Source organism: Gopherus flavomarginatus, chromosome 9 (genome assembly GCF_025201925.1).
Source record: "Gopherus flavomarginatus isolate rGopFla2 chromosome 9, rGopFla2.mat.asm, whole genome shotgun sequence".
Taxonomy (NCBI): Eukaryota; Metazoa; Chordata; order Testudines; family Testudinidae; genus Gopherus; species Gopherus flavomarginatus.
This window is the reverse complement of record NC_066625.1, coordinates 33,505,579-33,527,576: the sequence shown is the minus strand read 5'-3', so window position 1 is coordinate 33,527,576 and position 21,998 is coordinate 33,505,579. Positions and strand designations below refer to the sequence as shown.

General features: G+C 44.9%; 1 protein-coding gene across 4 annotated transcripts in view; it reads left to right on the top strand.

Moving 5' to 3' along the window:
- LOC127058373 (zinc finger protein 883-like) overlaps nucleotides 1-21,167 on the top strand; it is a 31,251-nt gene extending 10,084 nt beyond the window's left edge. For 2 of the 4 annotated variants that reach the window (XM_050968359.1, XM_050968358.1), the window contains exon 3: nucleotides 3,690-7,713. In XM_050968359.1, coding sequence (XP_050824316.1) covers nucleotides 3,690-4,864 — 1,175 coding nt within the window. In that variant the 3' untranslated portion in view covers nucleotides 4,865-7,713. Of the gene's footprint in view, nucleotides 1-3,689; nucleotides 7,714-19,378 lie in introns of those variants that run through there. The other 2 variants (XM_050968361.1, XM_050968360.1) reach the window with 2 other exon arrangements.
- The last annotated feature ends 831 nt before the right edge of the window (nucleotides 21,168-21,998 follow it).

Here is a 21,998-nt window from a genome sequence, read left to right as displayed (position 1 = left end):
ACTCCCTCTGTTAGCCTCTCCACTGTTCACTGCTCCCATTGGGTATGACAGTTCTTTTGTTACGGTCATCTGCAAACTTGCTGAGGGTGCAATTCATTAATAAAGATGTTGAACAAAACCGGCCCCAGGACCGACCCCTAGGGCACTCCGCTTGATACCAGCTACCAACTAGCCATTGAGCCATTGATCACGACCTGTTGAGCCTGACAATCTAGCCAGATTTCTATCCACCTTATAGTCCATTCATCCAGTCCATACTTTTTTAACTTGCTGGCAAGAATACTGTGGGAGACTGTATCAAAAGCTTTGCTAAAGTCAAGATATATCACGTCCACTGCTTTCCCCATATCCACAGAGCCAGTTATCTCATCATAGAAGGCAATCAGGTTGGTCAGGCATGACTTGCCCTTGGTGCACCCATGCTGATTGTTCCTGATCACTTTCCTCTCCTCCAAGTGCTTCAAAATGGATTTCTTGAGGACCTGCTCCATGATTTTGCCGGGGACTGAAGTGACGATGACCGGTCTGTAGTTCCCCAGGTTCTCTTTCTTTCCTTTTTTAGATATGGGCACTATAGTTGCCTTTTTCCAATCATCTGGGACCTCCCCTAGTCGCCACGAATTTTCAGAGATAATGGCCAATGGCTCTGCAATCACATCAGCCAACTCCCTCAGCACTGTTGGATGCATTAGATCTGGACCCATGGACTTGTGCATGTCCAGCTTTTCTAAATAGTCCTTAACCTGTTCTTTCACCACTGAGGGCTGTTCACCTACTTCCCATACTGTGTTGCCCAGTGCAGCAGTCTGGGAGCTGACTTTGTCTGTGAAGACTGAAGCAAAAAAAGCATTGAGTACTTCAGCTTTTTCCACATCCTCTGTCACTATGCTGCCTCCCCCATTCAGTAAGGGTCCCACTCTTTCCCTGACCACCTTCTTGTTGCTAACATACCTGTAGAAACCCTTCTGGTCAGAGTCATATTAGTTGGCAGCAGATTTTTTTGGGCCCATCTCCCTGGCCTTAACATGTCAGTAGAGCTTGTTTCCAGGCAAGGTGATGCTCTTCACTTGTTTTCTGGGTCAGAGTAGTAGGGCTGCAGAGTTCAGGGAAAGATCTTTCCCAGCAGTACATCCACCCTGTCCCTCTCCCCCAGGCAAGTTAGCATCTTGGCATGACTGGTTTGCCTTTTGTAGCAGGCCAGTTACCAGGCCCCAGTAGCGGCCCAGCACCATTAGGTCTGACAATTCTTTTGTCATGGTCACTATCAACTTTGTAGACCTCCTGTTTACAGATAGCTTAAGCCTGGTAATGGGAGAGGGTGGGAAATCCCTGTGGGTACACGCTATAAAAAACATTTCCTCAATCAGCGGGAAATTTGGGCCCAGTAGCTGCTCACATATGAACATCTAGAGTCAGCCAGTCCCTGGAAACTCCACCCCCTTGACTATAACGAGAACAACAAGAGCATTGGGATTCCCAAGGAGTGCTGAGGGCATGGGGGAGCAGGCTATGGCATAGTCACAGCCATAGTCACAGTCCCTTCCGGCCCCTTGGGTTGTACTAGTCCCTGCTAGTAAGATTTCTGCATCTCCTGTCAGCCTCCCTTCCAATCTGTTCACAGCAAGACAAAACAGAAAATGTCACTGCTTTTGTGCCAGGGAAAGTCTGAGTCATGGCTCAGTCAGGGGTGTGTTTCTGCTTCCTTTGATTTGAGCCTCTCTCTGCATTCTCCCCAGTCCTACTGCTACCCAGTTTCTTCAAGAAGCTGAGGAATGCACATGCCAGGCTGAGTCCTATAGTCCCAGCATGCTTGAGACAGCCCTGGCTGTCAGACCTCCAGATTCTCTCGATACAGCCTCCAATGGCGCTACCATTGTTCAGGCCCCACTAACATTGAACCATGACCAAAGTTCTCCCACTGACACTGAACAATGACCAACCCTCATGGTCTCCACCTCACAGCAAGGGAGTTGAGTGGCTGAACCCAGGGGAAAGAGCCTGTTCTCAAGAAGTTCAAAACATTCTTATCAGTAGCAGAAAGGTTTCCACCAGGACAACTAATCTTGCAAAGTGGAAGAGATTTTCCATCTGACCGCTAGATACTCTCTCTCGCCATCTAAAATGCAGGAATACCCACTGCAATTGAAGGAGTTGGACCTCTTGATGAGCTCAGTAAAAGTTCATTTAGCATACAACTCAGCAATCCACTCTCCCAATTAAGAACATTTGGTTTTCTCACATTCCATGGTTGGGAGATTTCTGAAGGAAAACTAATTAGGATTTGTCCTCCCATTCATGAACCCATCCCTCCCTAGGCCCTCGTTATGGTATTTTTGCCACTGGCCTCCTGCTCTTTTTCTCTTATGTCTAAAAAGACAGCCGCCTTGGTAGTGATCATGTCAGAGTGGAAAAGCTACCGTGTCTGATAGTGGGGTCTTTTATAAAGATAAAGCTTCTTTAAGACTTTACCCCAAATTCCTAAATAAAGTGGTATCAGACTTTCACCTGAATCAAATGATTCATCTTCTGATGTTCTTTCCAAAGCCTCATAGCCACAAAGACAAAGAGAGACTCCACACATTAGATGTGCTGTGAGTTCTCTCTTTCTATACTGACAGTAGCAAACAAATTAGATCCTTGCTGAGACTGATGTTCAGAAAGGATGGGAGATCAGCATCTTCTACACAGAGAATTTTGAACTGGATAGCTTTCTGCATCAGGGCTTAGACTCAGACTTTAAGACCAGAAGGGCCATCATGATCATCTAGTCTGACCTACTGCACATCACAGGTTGCAGAACCTCATGCCCCACTCTTGTAATAGCTCATAACCTCTGGCTGAGTTACTGAAGTCCTCAAGTTACAGAGAATCTGCCATTTACTTTAGTTTAGACCAACAAGTGACCCAGGTCCCACACGTCAGGCAAAGGCAAAAAATCCCCAGGTCTCTGCCAGTCTGATCTGGGGGGGGGGGAAATTCCTTTTCAACCCCAAATATGGTGATTAGTTAAACTCTGAGTATGTGGGCAAGACCCATCAGCCAGATACTTGGTAAAGAATTCACTGTAGTAACTCAGAACCCTCCCCATCTAGTGTCCCATCTTCACTGGTTTGAAATATTTACTAATTGCTGTTGCAGATTGGCCATATGCCATTGTAGGCAACCTCTTCATACCATCCCCTGCATAAATTTATCAAGCTCAGTCTTGAAACAAATTAGGATTTTTTTTGGTCCCCACTACTCCCCTTGGAAGGCTGTTCCAGAACTTCGTTCCTCTGAGGGTTAGATACGTTTGTCTAATATCAAGCCTAACCTTGTTGATGGCCAAAAATGTCTGCTCAGTGTGTAGCAGAAGCCAAAAAAAGCTAACAGAATGTTAGGAACCATTAGAGAGACATGGTGGGTAAGGTGATACCTTTCACTGGATTTCAAGGGACAGAATCAACTTGATTATTTTTATTGACTAATATAAATAAGTAAATCTCTGTCAGGGCTCCCTTTAAATAGTCTGCTCTGATTTTTTTTAAATGCCCTCTAAAATGTGTTGCTGGCATGTTTTTGCTCTGTTTGTTTAGAAGGCTGTTTTCGGTGAGTCTGAGAGCAGCAGCAGCAATTAGGGGTCACCTGTAATGATGGTAGGTATCATATGTTCGTATGGAAATAAGATTTTCAAATTGTATCCCTTTCAGATTCCCTTCCTAAGGTGTCCTTTCTCTCCAATGACTCATCTGTGGATTCTCATTTCAATGCACCAGGTGATGGGATTATGAGTGAGAATGAGGAGTATGCCTACCAGGAAGGTCCTGAGTTAATGGAACCATGTGGCACATTATCAGGAATATCCCAAAGGAATATTTCCCAGAGCCCTGAGCAGAGCAAAGCCTGTGAGGTTCAGCACAGATCAGAAAGGCATCAGACAACTGCTCCAGAGAAGAGACAAGGTAAATCAACTGCTTGTGAAAGAGGTTTCAGGAAACTGCCAAACATTGACCAGCTGGGAAACCCCACTATGGGGAGATCAGCAATATGTGATGACTGTGGGAAAAGCTTCAGGGTGAGCTCAAACCTCAGACAGCATCAGAGAATCCACACTGGAGAGAAACCCTTTGGATGTGCCGAGTGTGGGGAAAGCTTCCGGCAGCGCTCGCACCTTATTCAGCATCAGACAAAACACACAGGGGAGAGACCTTATGAATGTACCGAGTGTGGGAAAAGCTTCACAGTGAGCTCAAACCTTATTCGTCATCAGATAATCCACACTGGAGAAAAACCATATAAATGTGCCGAGTGTAGGAAGAGCTTTAGTGGGAACTCACAGCTTATCCAGCACCAGAGAATCCACACAGGTGAGAAACCCTATGAATGTGGTGACTGTGGGAAGAGCTTCAGTGTGAGCTCAGCCCTTACTCGTCATCAGCGAACCCACACTGGAGAGAAACCTTATGAATGCACCGTGTGTGGGAAAAGCTTCAGTCAGAGTTCAGACCTTATGAAACATCAGAGAATTCACACAGGAGAGAGGCCCTACGAATGCACTAACTGTGGGAAGAGCTTCTGTGTGAGCTCTCATCTTATTCAACACCAGAGAATCCACACAGGAGAACGCCCCTATGAGTGTGCCGATTGTGGGAAAAGCTTCAGTCAGAGCTCAGACCTTATGAAACATCAGAGGATCCACACAAGGGAGAGACCATATGAATGTGTTGAGTGTGGAAAGAGCTTTAGTTGGAGCTCAGCACTTATCAAACATAGCAGAATCCACACAGGGGAGAGACCCTATGAATGCGCAGGGTGTGGGAAAAGCTTCAGTCAGAGCTCGCACCTCGTTCAGCATCAGAGAATCCACATGGGAGGGAATCCCTGAGACTGGGATGAGAATGGGGAAGGCTTTGTGTCAGATATCCCTCCCAACGGATAGAAGCCAAGTGTGTTTCTTTGGGCCTGTAAGGCTCTGACCTGTTCATAGAGAACGAGAAGCGGATTGTTGAGGATGGAGTGTAGTTAGACAAAGAGGAAAGGTTGGTGCAGTGAGATGAGTCATATAGAGGAATGTGTGATGGGAGCCAGAGGAGTAACCAGGAGATGCTGGAGGGAGTGGATCATTTGGGGAGGGAGGGGGACCTGGTAGTGTAATTAGGTGGAAGTCACTTTGACAGGGTATTAATAAATGAATTTAGAAGGAAAGGTAAAATTACCCATTTCTCTGTGCACAGGGTGGGCTTCAGACAAGTTATAGTGGGAATTTCACAGTCAAGTGGGGACTTTATAGGGACTGCATGGCATATTGCTGTGGGATGGAATGAAACCTACTCCTGGCTCCAGTAGGGAGTTGTCTTCTGGAGGGAAGAGTGGGGTGCAAAGATTCTTTCCCAGCTCTGCCACTTACTTGTTCTACGACTTTAGGTAACTCACTCCACTTCTCCATGCCTTTGTTTTCCTATTTGTAAAACTGGGATAAGAATCCTCGCCTCACATACTATTTAATATAGACTTACAGAGTCATAAGAATTGGGGCCACATTAAATTCTGCACAAAAAGGAACAGAATTGTCCCTGCCCAGAGGAATTTATATAGTCTAAGAAACTAGATTCTTTTTCTAGGATTCTCTTCTCTTTGTTTATAGATGTTGGGGGGGAGGGGGAGGGTTGAGACCTTTTTCGCTTGTTTTTTTTTTAAACTTAGTTTGACCTCAGTCTTGTTACTTAGGTTTTCATACTTGCCGTACAGCAAACCTATGCTGAGTTCATTAGACTCAAGCAAATGGAGTGACTATAGGACATACCACACATTTAAAATTACACATCAAACCTCTTTTATATACAAGTACACATTACATTACATTTACTATACGTTGCATTACATGTTTTGAGATTGGCTTGGTTACTTTGTAGGAACCTATCCCTGTGCAGGGCCAGCTTTATGCTGATTCCACTGATTCCCTGGAATCGGGCTCCATGCTGAAGAGGGCCCTGCACCCATGCCTAAACGGGCCCCGTTCCGGGGGTCTTCGGCGGCATTTTGGTGGTGGGGAGTCCTTCAGTGCCGCGGAAGACTCGGAGTGGACCCCCCACCACCGAAATGCTGCTGAAGCCCCGGACTGCCGCCGAGTATTCCAGTCGAGCGCCGTGGGTCATAAAGCCGGACCTGCAGGGAAAGGCAAACTTTTTGGTCCGAGGGCCACATCTGGGTATAGAAATTGTATGGCGGGCCATGAACGCTCACAAAATTGGGGTTGGGGTGCGGGAAGGGGTCAGGGGCTCTGGCTGGGGGTGCGGGCTCCAGGGTGGGACCAGAAATAAAGAGTTCAGGATGCGGGAGGGGGCTCTGGGCTGGGGTAGATAGAGGGTTCAGAGGAGTGAGGGCTCTGGCTGGGGGTGCAGGGCTGAGGATGAGGAGTTTGGGGTGTAGGAGGGTGTTCTGGGCTGGGACCGAAGTGTTCAGAGGGTGGGAGGGGGATCGGGGCTGAGGCAGGGGGTTGGTGCACCTTAGGGGGGAGACAAGGGCTCTGGCTGGGGGTGCAGGCTCTGGGGTGGGTCTGGAGATGAGGGGTTTTGGGTGCAGGAGGGTTCTCCAGGCTTGGATCGAGGGGTTTGGAGGATGGGAGGGGGATCAGGGCTGAGGGGTGGCTCAGGGGTGCAGGCTCTTGTTGGCGCTTACCTCAAGCGGCTTCCTGAAGCAGTGGCATGTCCCCCCTCTGGCTACTACACAGAGGCAAGGCCAGGGTGCTCTGCCGCGCACTGTCCTGTCTGTAGGCGCTGCCCCTGCAGCTCCCATTGGCTTTGGGGGCGGTGCTTGGGCCAGTGGCAATGTGCAGAGCGGAGCCGCCTGGTTGCCCCTATGGGTAGGAGCCGGAGGGGGGACATGCCGCTGCTTCTGGGAGCTGCATGAAAGAAGGAAAACAAACTTTTTTCTTTTTCTCTTTTTTTTTTTTTTTTTTTTTTACACTGTATGGGTTGCAGTGCTTTTGCATTTAATTTTATGGTATTGGACTCTTGTTAATTTTTTTTATTTTGCACTAACTGGAGTTACCTTTTTGTACTACATGTTTAATTTTTTTGTGGTGATAAGAGGACAAGTGGGTTTTTTTGTTTTGTTTTTGCTTTGTATTACTTAAGGCTGCTTTTACTTTGTATATTATGTATTTTTTTAAAATAATACGTGTTATTATTAGAATATATTCACTTAATTTTATATTTTAAAGCAATTACAACATTAGTGAATGGTTCCCATGGGTGTTCCCCTTTATCTTTGCTAGTACATTCTGTTTCCAGCCTGTTAATTCATTCCTCCCTAATCCTGTCTTCCCAAAAATAAGACCCCATGAATGTCTAATTACTCATGTTAGGCCAGGCCTACAGTAAGGTGAGTCTCAGCTTCCTTATTACTGAGATTTTTCTTGGAGCTTTGAGATTGGGACTAGACTTCTTTTCCTTTTTCTCTAGGCTGAGGTGAACTTTCTGAAAATGTGGCTTTAGAGAGCATCAGAGTTTAACTCTAGCTTCATAAAACAGTATTTAACCTTTATTAAAATTCCTAATAAAAACTTGTTTTAAAAACTCCTTTGTGTCCTCCAGTTTCCTGGAAATGGTTTTCAGTACCTGAGATGTTTGCGACAGGTTCTTGAGGTGACAAATTTCCCCCATACTCATTTATCTCTCCACCATCAGGAATCAGGGGTATGTGTGCACTAAACAGCTTGCTCAGACCCTGGCTACTTGAAGGAAATTTGCACCAGTATAATGAATGTACACTGATGCCAACCCCTGATGCAGACATGCTGAATGGCACAAAGTGAGGCTTTGATTGGGTTGCTCAATTTGGTAACACTAATGTAGGGATACATGTATGAGTTTTCTTAATGTAGATAGGGCATTAGAGCTGGAAAGGCTACTTCCTGAGAGCCTGGACATATGAGCTCTTCCAGCTGGGGCATAACTTGTCTCCTCCCTGGCAGCAACATCTGCACCTGTCTCCCCTCTGTTGATTCCATTTCTCTTTAGGAATTTAATTAACTGTTTTTATTTAAACAGAAGAGCCAGAGCTCCTTTCAGAGGTTCTGGCCTGACACCCTCCCAGACTTCTGGTATTCATCAGCTATACACCTCCTGTCCCAATTTTCTGGTACTTTTTGGAATACTCAATTCCTTGGTGTGTTTCCCTGGTACTCCTCTGGCCCATCTTCTGTGTCAAAGTTGCACCTTGGAGGTTCTGGCTATGTAGATGGGACCACTGAATTTCAACAGCTGGTCTCTGATTGCACATCAGTCTACTTGTCTTTGCACAGGTCGGCAAACAACTGACATCACTGGACAAAACATGTGACTTGTTTACAATCTAAAATTATTAGTTAAATCATCTTAGTCTGGCATTTTAAAATAGGTTCATATGTCATCTAAAGAGGAGAGAAACAAAACCATTCTGACCAGGGAATTTCTCCAGGATCTCTTGGAGAAAAAGTGAGATCTCATTCCTGGACTAGGTAAATGAGGTTGGAAGGACTGTTGATGACAGAGAAATAATCCAAAGGAGCCTAGAGAGAATGGAAATGTGGGCAGGAAATTACAATATGGGAATGAATTTCAGGGGAAATTTGAAATCTTAATGATGAATTGGAAACACATAGTGGGAGGATGAAAACTGGAAAGCACTAATGGGAGAAAGGGAGGGGATGGAGGGAGCAGCAATCTTGCTATATTTGTGTTATGATACAAGGACCATGTACGCAGAGGCCTCATAGCATGAAACAAGGAAGGGAAATGAGGTACCCCTTTCTTCATCCTCATCAAGAGACTGGGAGGGGGCAGACAATAGCAGTGCGAGAGCTGGGGGATGGGGAGGGAACTCACCGCAGGAGGAATGGCTTTTCTTCTTTTTGAAATCAGTGCATGTGGGGAGGAGTTCCTGGGGCAGTCAGAGGTTGAAATTGGGGGGTAAGCAGGGTCTTTCCAGATGCTTAGCAGTGGGCCTATTTTAACTGCTTGCCTTGATGGCATAGGAGGAGGCATGTTGCCCTGAATCAAGCATCATAGTCCTTGACATCCCCAGCACAGATTATTTGTGGTGAGTGAGGAGAGGGATGGTCTGGAGGAGGTAAATGTAGCTTGAACCATGTGGAGAGCCAGTGAGCAAGCTGGCACATAGATAAAATCACCTGTTGGTGAAGCAGGATGTGTGCGCTTGCTTCTCTGTGCTCATCTGACTACAGCATATTTTACCAGCAGTCAGTCAAATGGGGTTCAGGCCTGGAGCAGGGTTAGAGGGAACAATGTGATGGGTCTGACCTTCCTGGTATGACGTATCTCCCCAAACAATGGTGTTGGCTCAGCAGTGTTGGTCCCATGGTCACCAAGGCGGGTGAGCTACTGGACCTGGAGCTAGGAGGGGTCAGTAAAATGGGAGTAAGGGCTGGAGCAGGATTGGAGGATGGAATCTATTCAGTCTGATGCCCCCATTGTCCTTCCTAACAAGAAATGTGTCACAAGTAACATTACAGTATCAAAAATTATTCAAAGCTTTAAGACCCAGCTTCTTTTATACTCCTCTCTGGAACAATTTAATTATCTTTACTAAAACATCCCTATCTTATGCTTCTTTGCTCTTTGCGGAGTGCTGTAGTCCTAGGTTTGTAAATGTTGTGAATCCTGCAGATCTGGGCAGTTTTATTTCTCCCCTCTCACGGAAATAAGGTTTCATTTGGAATGCGTCACTGAATATATAAATAAACACCTGCTGTCCACCCGTCTTCACTATAGAAAGTCTCATTTGTGTATGTTGGTAACAGAGACTATTGAAAGGGCTTTAACTTCTCTGCAAGAGAATCCCGTTGTTTAACTATGGATAGCAGTTCGTGTATTTTTCCCTGCTCAGTGACCACCCAGAGCTTCTCCTTCGTGTGCTCCGCAGCTGCTCTGCTGGGCTCGCTTGTGAGTTACAAGTCACGGGAGTGGAGCGTGTTTGTACTGTAACAGTCCCGGCCCCTTCTGCAGCCCTGGGAGCACTGTCCCTCTCTGTGATTGGTTAGCACGGTCACGTGACAGTCCCTGGCTCAGCAGGGGAGAACCTTGGTCTGTGATTCCTTAGCCATGTCACATGACCAGGGCTGGGGTCCGGGTCCTGCTGCTGCTTTCTTTGCAGGGCCCCAGCTGGTCCTGGCCGTCGGCTCTCCGCGGCTTCTGTCCCTAGCCCAGCCAGGCTGGATCTAGCTTCCTGGGACGCGCCCAACGCCAAGTCCTGAGCCGGAGACTAAAGGTAACTGAGGTCTCGGGTAAAGTGCGTCTGTAAAAACACCCCCCTGCTGCCCCATCGCCGCTCCCTGCGAGTCCCAGACCGGCTGGCTTTGCTGACATCCCCTTGGCGCTCACAGGGGCTGACCCAGTTCCAGGACAGCAAGTACACCCGGAAATGGGGCGCTGACCAAGTCCCCCAGCCGGAGAGGGAAGGGGGTAGAAGGAAAGAGAGGGGAAGGGAAAGGGAAAATAAGAAAAGGGGGCGATAAACTCCAAGAAAAGGGCTGCCCAGAGCTGGTACTGTGTCATCGAGAAGGATTAATCTAAAAGGAAGCAGACTGAAAGGCTGCACTCCCAGACACTGTCAGGGAAACCACCCAAAGTGTAGCCTGTTAGTCTGCTCTCTTGCAGGGTTTTGTTCAGGCTCTGTTAAAGGGAGGTTACACAAATGTCTTGGTTCATTTAGTGCTGTGGAAGATGCAGGGTAGCAGAGGGACCAAGCAAGTGGTATGTGTGCAGAAGAGCCTGAGGGGACTTCAGCTTCAAAATGGACTGAAACCCTTTATAAAAATCTCCCCAGTTGCCGTGATCTGAACAACATCCATGTGTTACTCTGCCCCATCTCCCCAGGGACCTGGCGGAAGTGAAACGACTGCAGGGGAGCTGGCGCAGGGAACTGTTAATGGAGATATCAGGAAAAGGATGAGAAAGCAGTAAATTGAGGAAGGCAGGAGGGATATATTAACCCAGTGTTGTCAACTCTTGTGATAATTGGTGTTTCTCTTAAAGCTCCAGCTTTGTGATTATGTGAGGATCTGTTGTCATTTAAAACATGACCCTGAAAGGCTCAAAAACCAGAAGGCAAATAAATTTGTTTTTAAAAATTACATGATATTTGAACACTTGGGGTAGCAGTGCTTTAATTAAGAGGGACAGGCAGCTCTTCAGGACAGGTGGGTGGGAGCAGACAGTGACAGGTGACTGCTTCTGCCCTGCAGCAGCCCAGCAAGGACACACAGCAAATGTCTGTGCCTGTGGGGAAAGATTGTCACCTTCTATTTCTTCCCTTTGGGAAGGAGGGTCAGAGATGCCACATCTCCTTCTGCTCAGGGCTTCCTAGGGGGAGAGAACAGTGACATTGACCTATCTGGTTACTCACACACATAGTCACTGTCCCCTCCACACCCCAGGCTTGTTCTGTTTTCTGATGGGCCCAGGTCTCTGCCAGTAAGATCTCTGCAAGTTGCTTAGTATTGTTCTCTTTCTAAATCCCCCCGTTTATAAAGAGTTGATTCTCCTGCTGGGGACACAACACACGTCCTAGCACACATCTGACTTTAGCACAAGGTATTTCCCTTCCATGCAACTGAAATGTCCCCTGGTAAAGAGAGTCCTGATCTTGCCCATTTCTCCTCCCTTGAGCAGGATTTCCAATTATCAAACCGGAGATGATCTCCCGCATGGAACAGAAGGAAGAGCCGTTGATCCCCTCTCTCCAGGGCTACGAGGAAACAATGATACCAAATGGCACAGGTGAGAATAGTCAGTGAGCGTAATGAAAATCTGGAATTCCCTCAGCCCTGTTGTGAGTTCCCACCACTTTGTCTTGTCTAACTCAGACCACTGCTGTAACCAGTCTTTGAGTCTTTGTACATGTGCCTCATGCATGTGAGATCAGAATTTTTCACCAGTCCATTGGGGCTGCCCCTGCATATCCTTGTGTCCTTCATCTGAGTTCATAAAGGGCAGAGTGGCCACAGCTGTTCCCAACTTCCCCCTTACTGCCCTTGGGAGCAAGATGGAACTCGGTGGTGTCCGCCTTCTACCATGCATCATTTTTTCTCTCTAACTCTTAATAATTGGTTAGTTCTTTTTGTTAATTAAAAAAGATTTCTTTGTTATCTCTTTCTTTGTGTCTTTGTCACTACCACCTTGAATAGGGGATTCAAAGCCCTTGGGCTTTAAGCCTTATCCATTTTGTAGTGAACTTATTCCCCTGGCTGATGGCCACTGCTGTTGCTTATTTGTTTGTGTGAGAACCGTGTGCCTGATAGGTGTTTGATCTGCTAGCCCTTCTCTTCAGGAACCTGTCAGTCGAGCGATACTCATCTGAAGCTGTTTCTCCTGGAACAGTCAAGGAGGGGAACATCTCATTCAGAAGAATGCACCTCTGACACTAAAAAAGGACCTGCAGCCTTGAAATCATATCCAGCCAGTGCTCCTGTGAGTGGAGACCCAACACCTAAGACCAATATCAATACTGGTCTTAGGTGTTGGGCCATTCCTGGATTCCTAATCCACACTTGGCATCACTGGGGGTGTCAAAGACCAACCCTGCCTCCTCCACACTATGGCAAGGCAGGTCAGAGCATCAGTCAAAGGACTTCCAGCACCTATCTGCCTCCCCGCAAAAGGAAAAATCTAATAGGCCTAAGAAGAGTCATATCCCTTCTGCCTCCTCCCAGGAGCCAAACATTAAGCCAACTCCTACAGCAGGGTCTAGTGAGGCAAGAATGCCTGCATGCTCAGTACCAAGCAAAGTCAAATCAACCCTGGTGTCAGAGTCCAAAACCAGGCAGTCTTACTAGACACTGAAGTCCTTGGTACCAGAACAAGCACTAGTGGTTGAGTCAATCACGGTGCCAGCAGACATCCTGTTGGCTGCAATCACCATATCACTGGTAGTTTCTGTCACCATCAAGATCACTACTTATAGCATATTCCTTCTCCTCTCTTGACCATGCTTTTTCTCCCTGCTCTAGCTAGAATCCATCTTCAGTTTCTTCTCCCTGTGCAACTGGGTTAGGTGGTGGGTCACCTACTCAATATATGGCCCCTCATCCTAGGGCCCCATCTCACCCTTCACATTCTGTTTGGCCCTCATCTTGGCGTACTCAACCCTATCAGTTTTTTCCATTTAATATTCCCTCTTGGCAACAATTTAGATATTGAAGCCCTCCCTCCAAAGCAGGGTGGATTTGATTTAAATCACTAGTCAGGAAGACTTGATTTAATCATGGATTTCTACATAAAAGTGCATTCTTGTTGGTTGTTATTACCTTAAACTATATTCTTCACAACTCAGAGTTAGATGTAGGTTTCATTTTTAGAAGGTACACACTATACATTTTAAAGTGATTTATTTTGAAAACTTTTCAGATTAGTTTTACAGCTATATCAGAAAATGAGTGATTGGTTGGTTGTTTCATTTACCAAAGGTAATTGAAGCAGATAGTTCACCTCCCAATGACTTCATAAATATCTCCAATTCAACAGGTTAATCATTAATATTTGGAGGAGAACGTCACGAGACAGACATTTAAATCGTTTTATTTAACTAAAACAACAACATTAATGTATTCTGGAATAGCTCAGTGGTTTGAGCATTGGCCTGCTAAACCCAGGGTTGTGAGTTCAATATTTGAGAGGGCCACTTAGGGATCTGGGACAAAAATCAGTACTTGGTCCTGCTAGTGAAGGCAGGGGGCTGGACTCAATGACCTTTCAAGGTCTCTTCCAGTTCTAGGAGATATATTATAATAATAATTGGAGATACAACTATAATATTTTAACAAAACAAGCATATGAATTTTTGAATTTAGCTAAACATTCAAGTTTTTTAAAATCAGGTTTGTTTTTGTTAAAATTGTTTTAAACTAAAATAGTTAAATGAAATATTTAAAAAAAAACAAAAATTAAATTGACTGTTAGCCAGGTCAACATGAGAAACTTAAAATATTGGCTTCTGCAGCTAAATCAGTCATCTTCACCTTCATTTTCCTGTTTGTTTTAATCTGGAAAAGAAAAACAAGCTTTCGTGCTTTTTCAGGTCCCACGTGATTTCTCAATTTGGAATGAATTAGTCCAAAGGAAGAAAATGTTCTTTCTACACCAGCAGAAGAATTTACTGCTGTTAAAAGTGAGACTGTCACTTCAACAGTCTCTGAATCCAAGTGCTTAAGTGACTTCCACCAGTTCACTGGTGTGACTTTCTTTAAATCATCATCAGCAAACATATATTTCTTGGAAGTTTCACCCTTAGCTCTGAAGTTTATTATCGTTGGCATTATGGAGGGATGATTGCTGGATGTCCATGTCATAGCCAACTCCTCTTCTTCAGCAGTTAAGGTTTGACCCTGGTACCGAGTATTGAGAATATTTGCAAGAAAACGAGCTGGAGATAATGCTTGTCCCATTTGTTTTTTTAATGCTTGTAATTTAACTCTGTCATTGCGTATTTCTCTTTTAAGATCTCACTCAGTTCCTTCCAAATTTCAACAGCATCAGCAATGAAACAGCTATTTCCCTGCATTTGTTGAAGGCTACAGAAATAGGCTTCAGGGTATTCAGCATGTGTTCAACATTTCTCTTAAGCTCAATGTTGAAAACTTTGGCTGTGACAATGCCATCTATTTCTTTCACGATTTTGTTCACAAACTGTCATCAGATTAGGCCAGTTCTTGATATAGGGTTCAAAACAATCCACTATTGAGTTTCATCGCATGTCTTGTGGGAGAGTTAGCTTGGTTCCTCCCACTTTTTTCAGAGCAGCTGCTGCAAAACGGTTGTTTTGGAAGTATTTTGCAATTTCAACAACATTAGCCTTTATTTCTGGAACACTGAAGTCTTTGGCTAGGAGGTGCATCAAATGAGCACTGCAGCCGTATGTTATTTGCTTGGGACTCTCTTCTAAATTTCTACTCATCTTGGATACATTTGCAGCATTGTCTGTGACCAATTTGCATACTAGACATTTTTTTTCACAGTTTGTTATAGCTTATACTGCTACTTCTTGTAAGTATTCTGCTGTGTGTGCATTTCCTGATGTATCAATTGTTTCGGTAAGGAAGACATTCCCTTCTTCTGTTGTCACACAAGCACATACAACAGGATCATTGTGGATATTGCTCCACCCATCAAGATTCAGGTTAACAATTTTACCCTCTAGACTTTTTGCACACTGCTCAATTTCTCTGTCATACATTTTATCCAGCAATTTGCCTGTGACATTTGCTCTGTTGGGTGGACTGTATCCTGGTCTAAATGGCTGAACCATGTTAATGAAATGTGGGTTCTTAATCATATGGAAAGGAGAGTTCATTGCATAAACAAACCGGGCAATTTTTTCATCAATTACCTCTTTTTGTAATCTGCTGGTTCTTATCACAAACTTATCTCTGGTTGTTTCTAGATGATGAAGATATTTTTTTTCTTTTTGCTACAGGTGATATACCGTGGCTATGTGACATACATGATGTGACTGAAACACTGTCATTGGCAGATAATTCCGAAACTATAGAAAATGATGGTGATCTTGAAGGTGGATAGTCTTCCAAATCTTGTATGTTGAGGATGGATTCTCCTAAACAAAATAACTCAATGCAGTTATTTAATTATTATTACCATACTGCTCATTTTACTCATTGCATTCACTGACACTCAGATCTACTTTAAAGGTGAAATTGTAAAAGGAAGATCTGCCTATTTCAGCTATTTATTTTTTATCACAACTAAAATGATAGTACCATAGAGTAACAACTATATTTTTTGTTCAAACATGAGAATTCAAGAATAGTCCAGAAGGAAGACAGGCAGTCCTTAAGAAAGAAATATGAAATAAAGTTTACCAATCTGAAGATCCTTCATGTTCAGACATGTTCCTTTCATAATCTTCAACACAGCTTCCTCCTGAGAAGGAACACTTCTCATGATGATGTTTCATTTGGGCAATCAGGCCTTGCATTTCTTTGTTGCACTGTTTGCATTTTGCACACATGCCTGTCTTACCCACAGGTAGAGGAACTTCATTAAAATATTCCCAAATTGGGTCTCTTTTATGGCTTGCTGTTATTAGAGGTTTTCCCTTCTAGTGAGAGAATGTTATGGTAGATCTCAAATCAATGAAGGCTACACTCAGAAAGACCTCAAGACTTCTGGAATATGCTGCTCAAACAGTTTCATTTTTGGTTCTACTGCCTGTCCCTCCCTTCTCACATTTATCTCCAGACGTCTCCTTGTCCAGTTCTATTCTGCCCCCAACAATCTTCTATTCACTGAACTTTTTGAAACTTTGCACTTTTAGAGAGAGGTACGGGATTGAGTCTGTGTACACAAATTTGCAGAGGGACAGTAGGGTTGAGATCTGTTATTTCTCACCTCTATGTATTATTTGTTGATTGATTTATTTTAAAACATTTTTGGTGTTAACAAGCATGTTATTTCTGGAGACACAAATCCACAGTTTGAGAACTACAAAACTAAGCATCTCTGATGGTATCTTCTAGACAGAGCACTGAGTTCCGTTGGGTAGATACAGTACAACCCGTTTACACACAAATCCGCTTAACGCATGGTAGCACCATGCCTCCCAGCGCTACCTATTTAACATGCAAGACTTGTTAACATGCGGTACAGGAACTTGCTATGTAGAGCTACAGATTTGCTCACTAACTCAGTGACCTAGAAATCGACAGGAAGTGCAGAGCAGAAACATGTTGTACGTCTTTATCGCTGCCGGGGGGGGCGGCGGGGAGGAGAAAGGGGCAGCAATGTTAAAGCACTGCCGCAGCAGCAGCACTTTAAGGATGGTCCTTTGCTGCAGCAGCGCTTTAAGGATCCTCAAAGTGCTGCCGCGGCAAAGGACCATCCTTAAAGTGCTGCTGCGGCAGTGCTTTAACGTTGCTGCCCCTTCCCCACCCTGCCGTCATTAGCCCTGCTGGTAGGGACTCTACCAGCAGGGCCGCCGATGGGGGAGGCAAAAAGAGCGGGGACATTAAGCGCTTTAAGAATGGTCCTTTGCTGCGGCAGCACTGGGCTGCTGACAGGGGCGGGGGGCACGCAGCAACGTTAAAGTGCTGCAGCAGCAAAGGACCCTGCTGTGCTTTACAGTCCCTACCCCTTTTCCCCCCCCTTGGCCACCGACGGTAGTGGGCAAAGTGAGCAGCTGCCCCAGGGTCAGCGATTTAAAAGGGCCCAAGGCTCTGGACACTGCTACCACAGCAGCGGCATCTGGAGCCCCAGGCCCTTTAAATCACCATGGGAATCCCAGATGGCCTGGCTCCCAGGCCTGGCGACCTGGAAGGGCTGGATGGGGGCGTGCTGACCCTAGCCCCGCCCCTTCCACCCGAGGCCCCTCCCCTTCCAGGGGCCAGAGCTGCCCCCACCCCGTACCTGTAAGTGTCCTGAGTTACAGATAGGCCTACAGTATTTAGGACGTTGTGAATACATATGTAATCCTAGATAATTATACATGTGTGTATATATAGATATCTTAAGATATTTCAGCATGGCCCTCTTAACCTGCAGTCTGTTAACACACGGTCGTGATGGCTTGACTCCAGACATCTCTGCGTAAACGGGTCTGTACTGTAGAAAGATTAACTTAAATAAATTTATACAGAAGCCCCTGGAACTCCATAAGATTGGGTCCCTAATCCATGAACTATTGGAACTCATTTACAAAACTTTTCTCAAACATTACATGACTATATTGTCTCATACTATAGAATTAGAATTTATAATTCCTATTTCATGATGAGATATCTTTGAGCTATAATGTGTCCTAATTAAAACTCTCTTTAGATATAGTTTTTTGGGAAAAATCCTTTTTTCAAAAAAATCTTTTTTTTTTAATTCGTTAATTTTTTTCCTCCTACTCCAAAACTTGCCCCTCTCATTCATCTGTGCCACAGTGAAGATCTTGTTCCCCTGCTGCTTCCATTTTGACTTCCCACACTGTGATGTGCCTACCTACACCTTCTTCAGTTGCTAGGGAACAGATAGAAGAATGCATGGATAAGGAAGACCATGATCAGCAGTCTCTAGATCCAGCCTCTACAGTGGACCTCTCATTTTCCTCTCCTGAGGCAGCAGTATCTTCAGCACGATTACTGGCCTCAGATGTCTTTAAAGCTTTTCAGGATCTGCTAGTCAGAATCACTGAGACACTGGAGATTGAGACTTCAGTGGTTTAACAGGAAGGCCCACAAATTATTTGATACCCTCTGTCTAGAAATGCCCATTAACAAAGGCATATTAAAACCAGCCGAAGACCTCTGGCAAACCCCAGCTAGCCAGCCCAAACTGATGAATATGCAGCACTGGCTGGATTGAGTTAAATCATTGGAAGAGATGTCAGGAGGTCATCCAGTCCAACCCCTTGCTCACAGCAGGACCAACCCCCAGCTAAATCATCCCAGCCAGGGCTTTTCAAAGTCATTTAAATCTCTGATTTAAATCATTTGTTAAATAAGCAAGCAGGAAACCTTGATTTAAATAGTTAATTTTAATTTTGTTTGCATTTGTACTTTTTAGTTGCTTTCCTAAGGAAATGTTAAATCTTGTGGTTGGTATAACTATTAAAAACATAGTGCTTTTCAACCAAATATAGCCTTTACACTAAATTTGGTACTTTTTACTAACCAGGAGTATACACTATGTATAGACATTTATTTAAACAAAAAATAAAATGTAGCCATGGTAGGACAAGTGACTAGAGAGAGCCACCTGGTGCGTTTGTCTGTCCAAGACCATAGACATGCACTCAGAGTGGCTAGTGGCAGCCCATCCTGCTGCTTGCACGGCTGGGGCAGTATTCTGTTTTTAGTGTGCTAAGTTAGATGAGAACTAGTATGAATATGGCTCCACAAGCTGGGAATCACACCCCCAGGCTCGAAGTGTAGACATATCCTGTCACATGTAACAAGTGCAGGTATCATATGTTCATATGTAAATAAGATTTTCAAGATGAGTCCTTGTTCTAAGGTTTCCTTTCTCTCCTGTGACTCATCTCTGGATTCTCATTTTATTGACTAGGTGATGGGATTGTGAGTGAGAATGAGGAGGAGAATCTGCACCAAGGAGGTCCTGAGTCAATGGAACCACAAGGCAAATTATCACGAATACCCCAAAGGAATATTTCCCAGAGACCTGAGCAGGGCAAAGCCTGTGAGGGTCAACGCAGATTGGAAAGGCATCTGCGAACTCCTCCAGGGAAGAGACAAAGTAAATCAACTGCATGTGAAAGAGCTTTCAGGAAACTGCCAGACATTGTCCAACAGGGAAATCCTATGAGGAGGAAATCAGTAATGTGTGATGACTGTGGGAAAAGCTTCAGGGTGAGCTCAAACCTCAGGCAGCATCAGAGAATCCACACTGGAGAGAAACCCTTTGGATGTGCCGAGTGTGGGGAAAATTTCCGGCAACGCTCGCACCTTATTCAGCATCAGAGAATCCACACAGGGGAGAGACCCTATGAATGTGCTGAATGTGGGAAAAGCTTCAGTATGAGCTCAAAACTCATTCGGCATCAGATAATCCACACAGGAGAAAAACCCTATAAATGTGCCGAGTGTGGCAAGAGCTTTAATGGGAACTGGCAGCTAATCCAGCATCAGAGAATCCACACAGGAGAGAGACCCTACGAATGTGGTGACTGTGGGAAGACTTTCAGTGTGAGCTCAGCCCTTACTCGTCATCAGCGAACGCACACTGGAGAGAAACCTTATGAATGTGCCGAGTGCAGGAAAACTTTCAGTCAGAGCTCAGAGCTTATGAAACATCAGAGAGTCCACACAGGTGAGAGGCCCTATGAGTGTGCTGAGTGTGGGAAGAGCTTCAGTGTGAGCTCTGCCCTCATTCAGCATCGGAGATTCCACATGGGGGAAAGACCTTATGAATGTGCCGAATGTGGGAAAAGCTTCACAGTGAGCTCACACCTCATTCAGCACCGGCGATTCCACACAGGGGAAAGGCCCTACGAATGTGCTGACTGTGGGAAAAGCTTCCTTTGGAGATCAGCCCTTCTTCGACATCAGAGAATCCACACAGGAGAGAGACCCTATGAATGCACTGAGTGTGGGGAAAGCTTTCGTCAGAGCGCGCATCTTATCCAGCATCGCCGAATCCACACTGGGGAGAAACCCTATGGATGTGTCAACTGTGGGAAAGGCTTCACTGTGAGCTCTGCCCTCATTCGACATCAGAGAATCCACATCGGGGGGGATCCCTAAGAGTGGTCTGAAAGCGGAGAAAGTTTCGTATCCAATATCCTTCCAGGGTCTCCCAGTCGTGTTTCCACTTTGGGATCACAGGGTTCTTCCCTGTTCATAGTGAATGAAAAATGCCTCGCTGAGGATGGAGTGTCGGTGGTCGAGTTAGAAAAAGAGACAGTGTTGGTGCTCGAAGAAGAGTCATGTAAGGCCTTGGGGTGTTGAGAGGAATGCATGGTGGGAGCCAAAGGAAGGGACCAGGAGGTATTGGGGCGTGGGTTATTTGGGTGATGGAAGGAGAGTAGGTAGTGTAATTAAGGGGAAATCATTTTAGTCATTTTTAATAAATATATTTAAGAGGAATGAAAAAATAAGCACAGGGAGGGCCTCAGAGAACTTATAGTGGGAAATAAATGGAGCATCTTCTAGCAGATAGAGGAGGTGGAAAGTCAGCATTCTTGGGTTCTATTCCCAATTCTGTCACAGACTTTGTTGGTAACTCTGGGCAGCTCACTTCACCTCACCTTCGTGAGGTGTCTTCATTCCCCCATCTGTAAAACAGAGACAATAATAATGATAATCACTCTTACAGGAGGATTTTACTATTAATGACTTTATTAAAGTAGTGCCCAGAGGTCTCATCAGGAATTGGGGCTGTATTATACTAGGTGGTGCCCAACAAGGTTTGCGCAATTCCTGTCTCGAACTGTTTACAATGTAAGAAACCAGTTTCCTTCTCTGGGATTCTGTAGCCCTTGTTACTGACAAGAATTTTTCTTGAAGTTATGAGCTTTGAGGATTCTTTTTGTGAGTGCAGGGAGCATGGTTGTGTGTTTCTGTTTGTGTGTGTGAGTGTTTGAAATATGGTTTTCAAAGGTATGAGTTTTATTTAGTTTCAAAAAACATGATCTTTATTTTTTTTAAAGTTCCAATAAAAAGTTGTTTAAAATGATCCGTGTCTCCTCCAGTTTCTTGGAAACTTTCTCACTGTCAAGTAGTGTGTCAAAAAGATCCACAGCTCCACTCAATGGAAATCACTTATTTCTGTGTCCAGCCCATTCGTGAATGCTTGTGATCAAGAATCGGGTACATGTGAGCTCACGAGATTATTCAGGCTCTGACTGCATTAAAGAAATATCATCAGTGTAATTAATGTAGTTACACCAGTGCCACCACTGGATATAGACATGTTGCACAGCATAATATGGGCTATCATCAGGGCAGTTCAATCCAGTACCAACTATGTAGTGACAACAGGGCAAATTTCCTTAAAGTAGATAAAGCCTTCCAGCTGGGATGGCTCCTTCCTGAGAAGCTGTTATCTGCCGGGAGAACCTGACAGTGTCTTCAGCACCTATCTTCTCTCTGTGGTTTCCACTTATATTTAAGAGTTCAGCAAACTTTTCTTTAAATAAGAGCTCCTTTAAGACATTCTGGCCGGACTCCACCTCAGGCTTGTGGTTTCCATTGGATGCCCAGCTCCTGCCCCAATTTTCTGGTGCTTTTTAGAATACCCTAGTTTCCTGCTGTGTCAAGAGTTCTACAGCCTCTTTCCTTGATACTCAGCTAGTCTATCTCAAAGACCCCCTTGGAGGTTCTGGCTCTATAGATGGAGCTTAAAGTTGCATCTCAACAGCTGGGCTCTGATTACATTCACCCACTTGTCTTTGTACAGGTCGGCAAACAACTGAGATTATTGGAGAAAAAGTCTTGACACTTGTGTTAAAATCATTAGACAAATCAGTTTAGATTTTTTTTTTTATACTAGCCTCATCCACTTAGT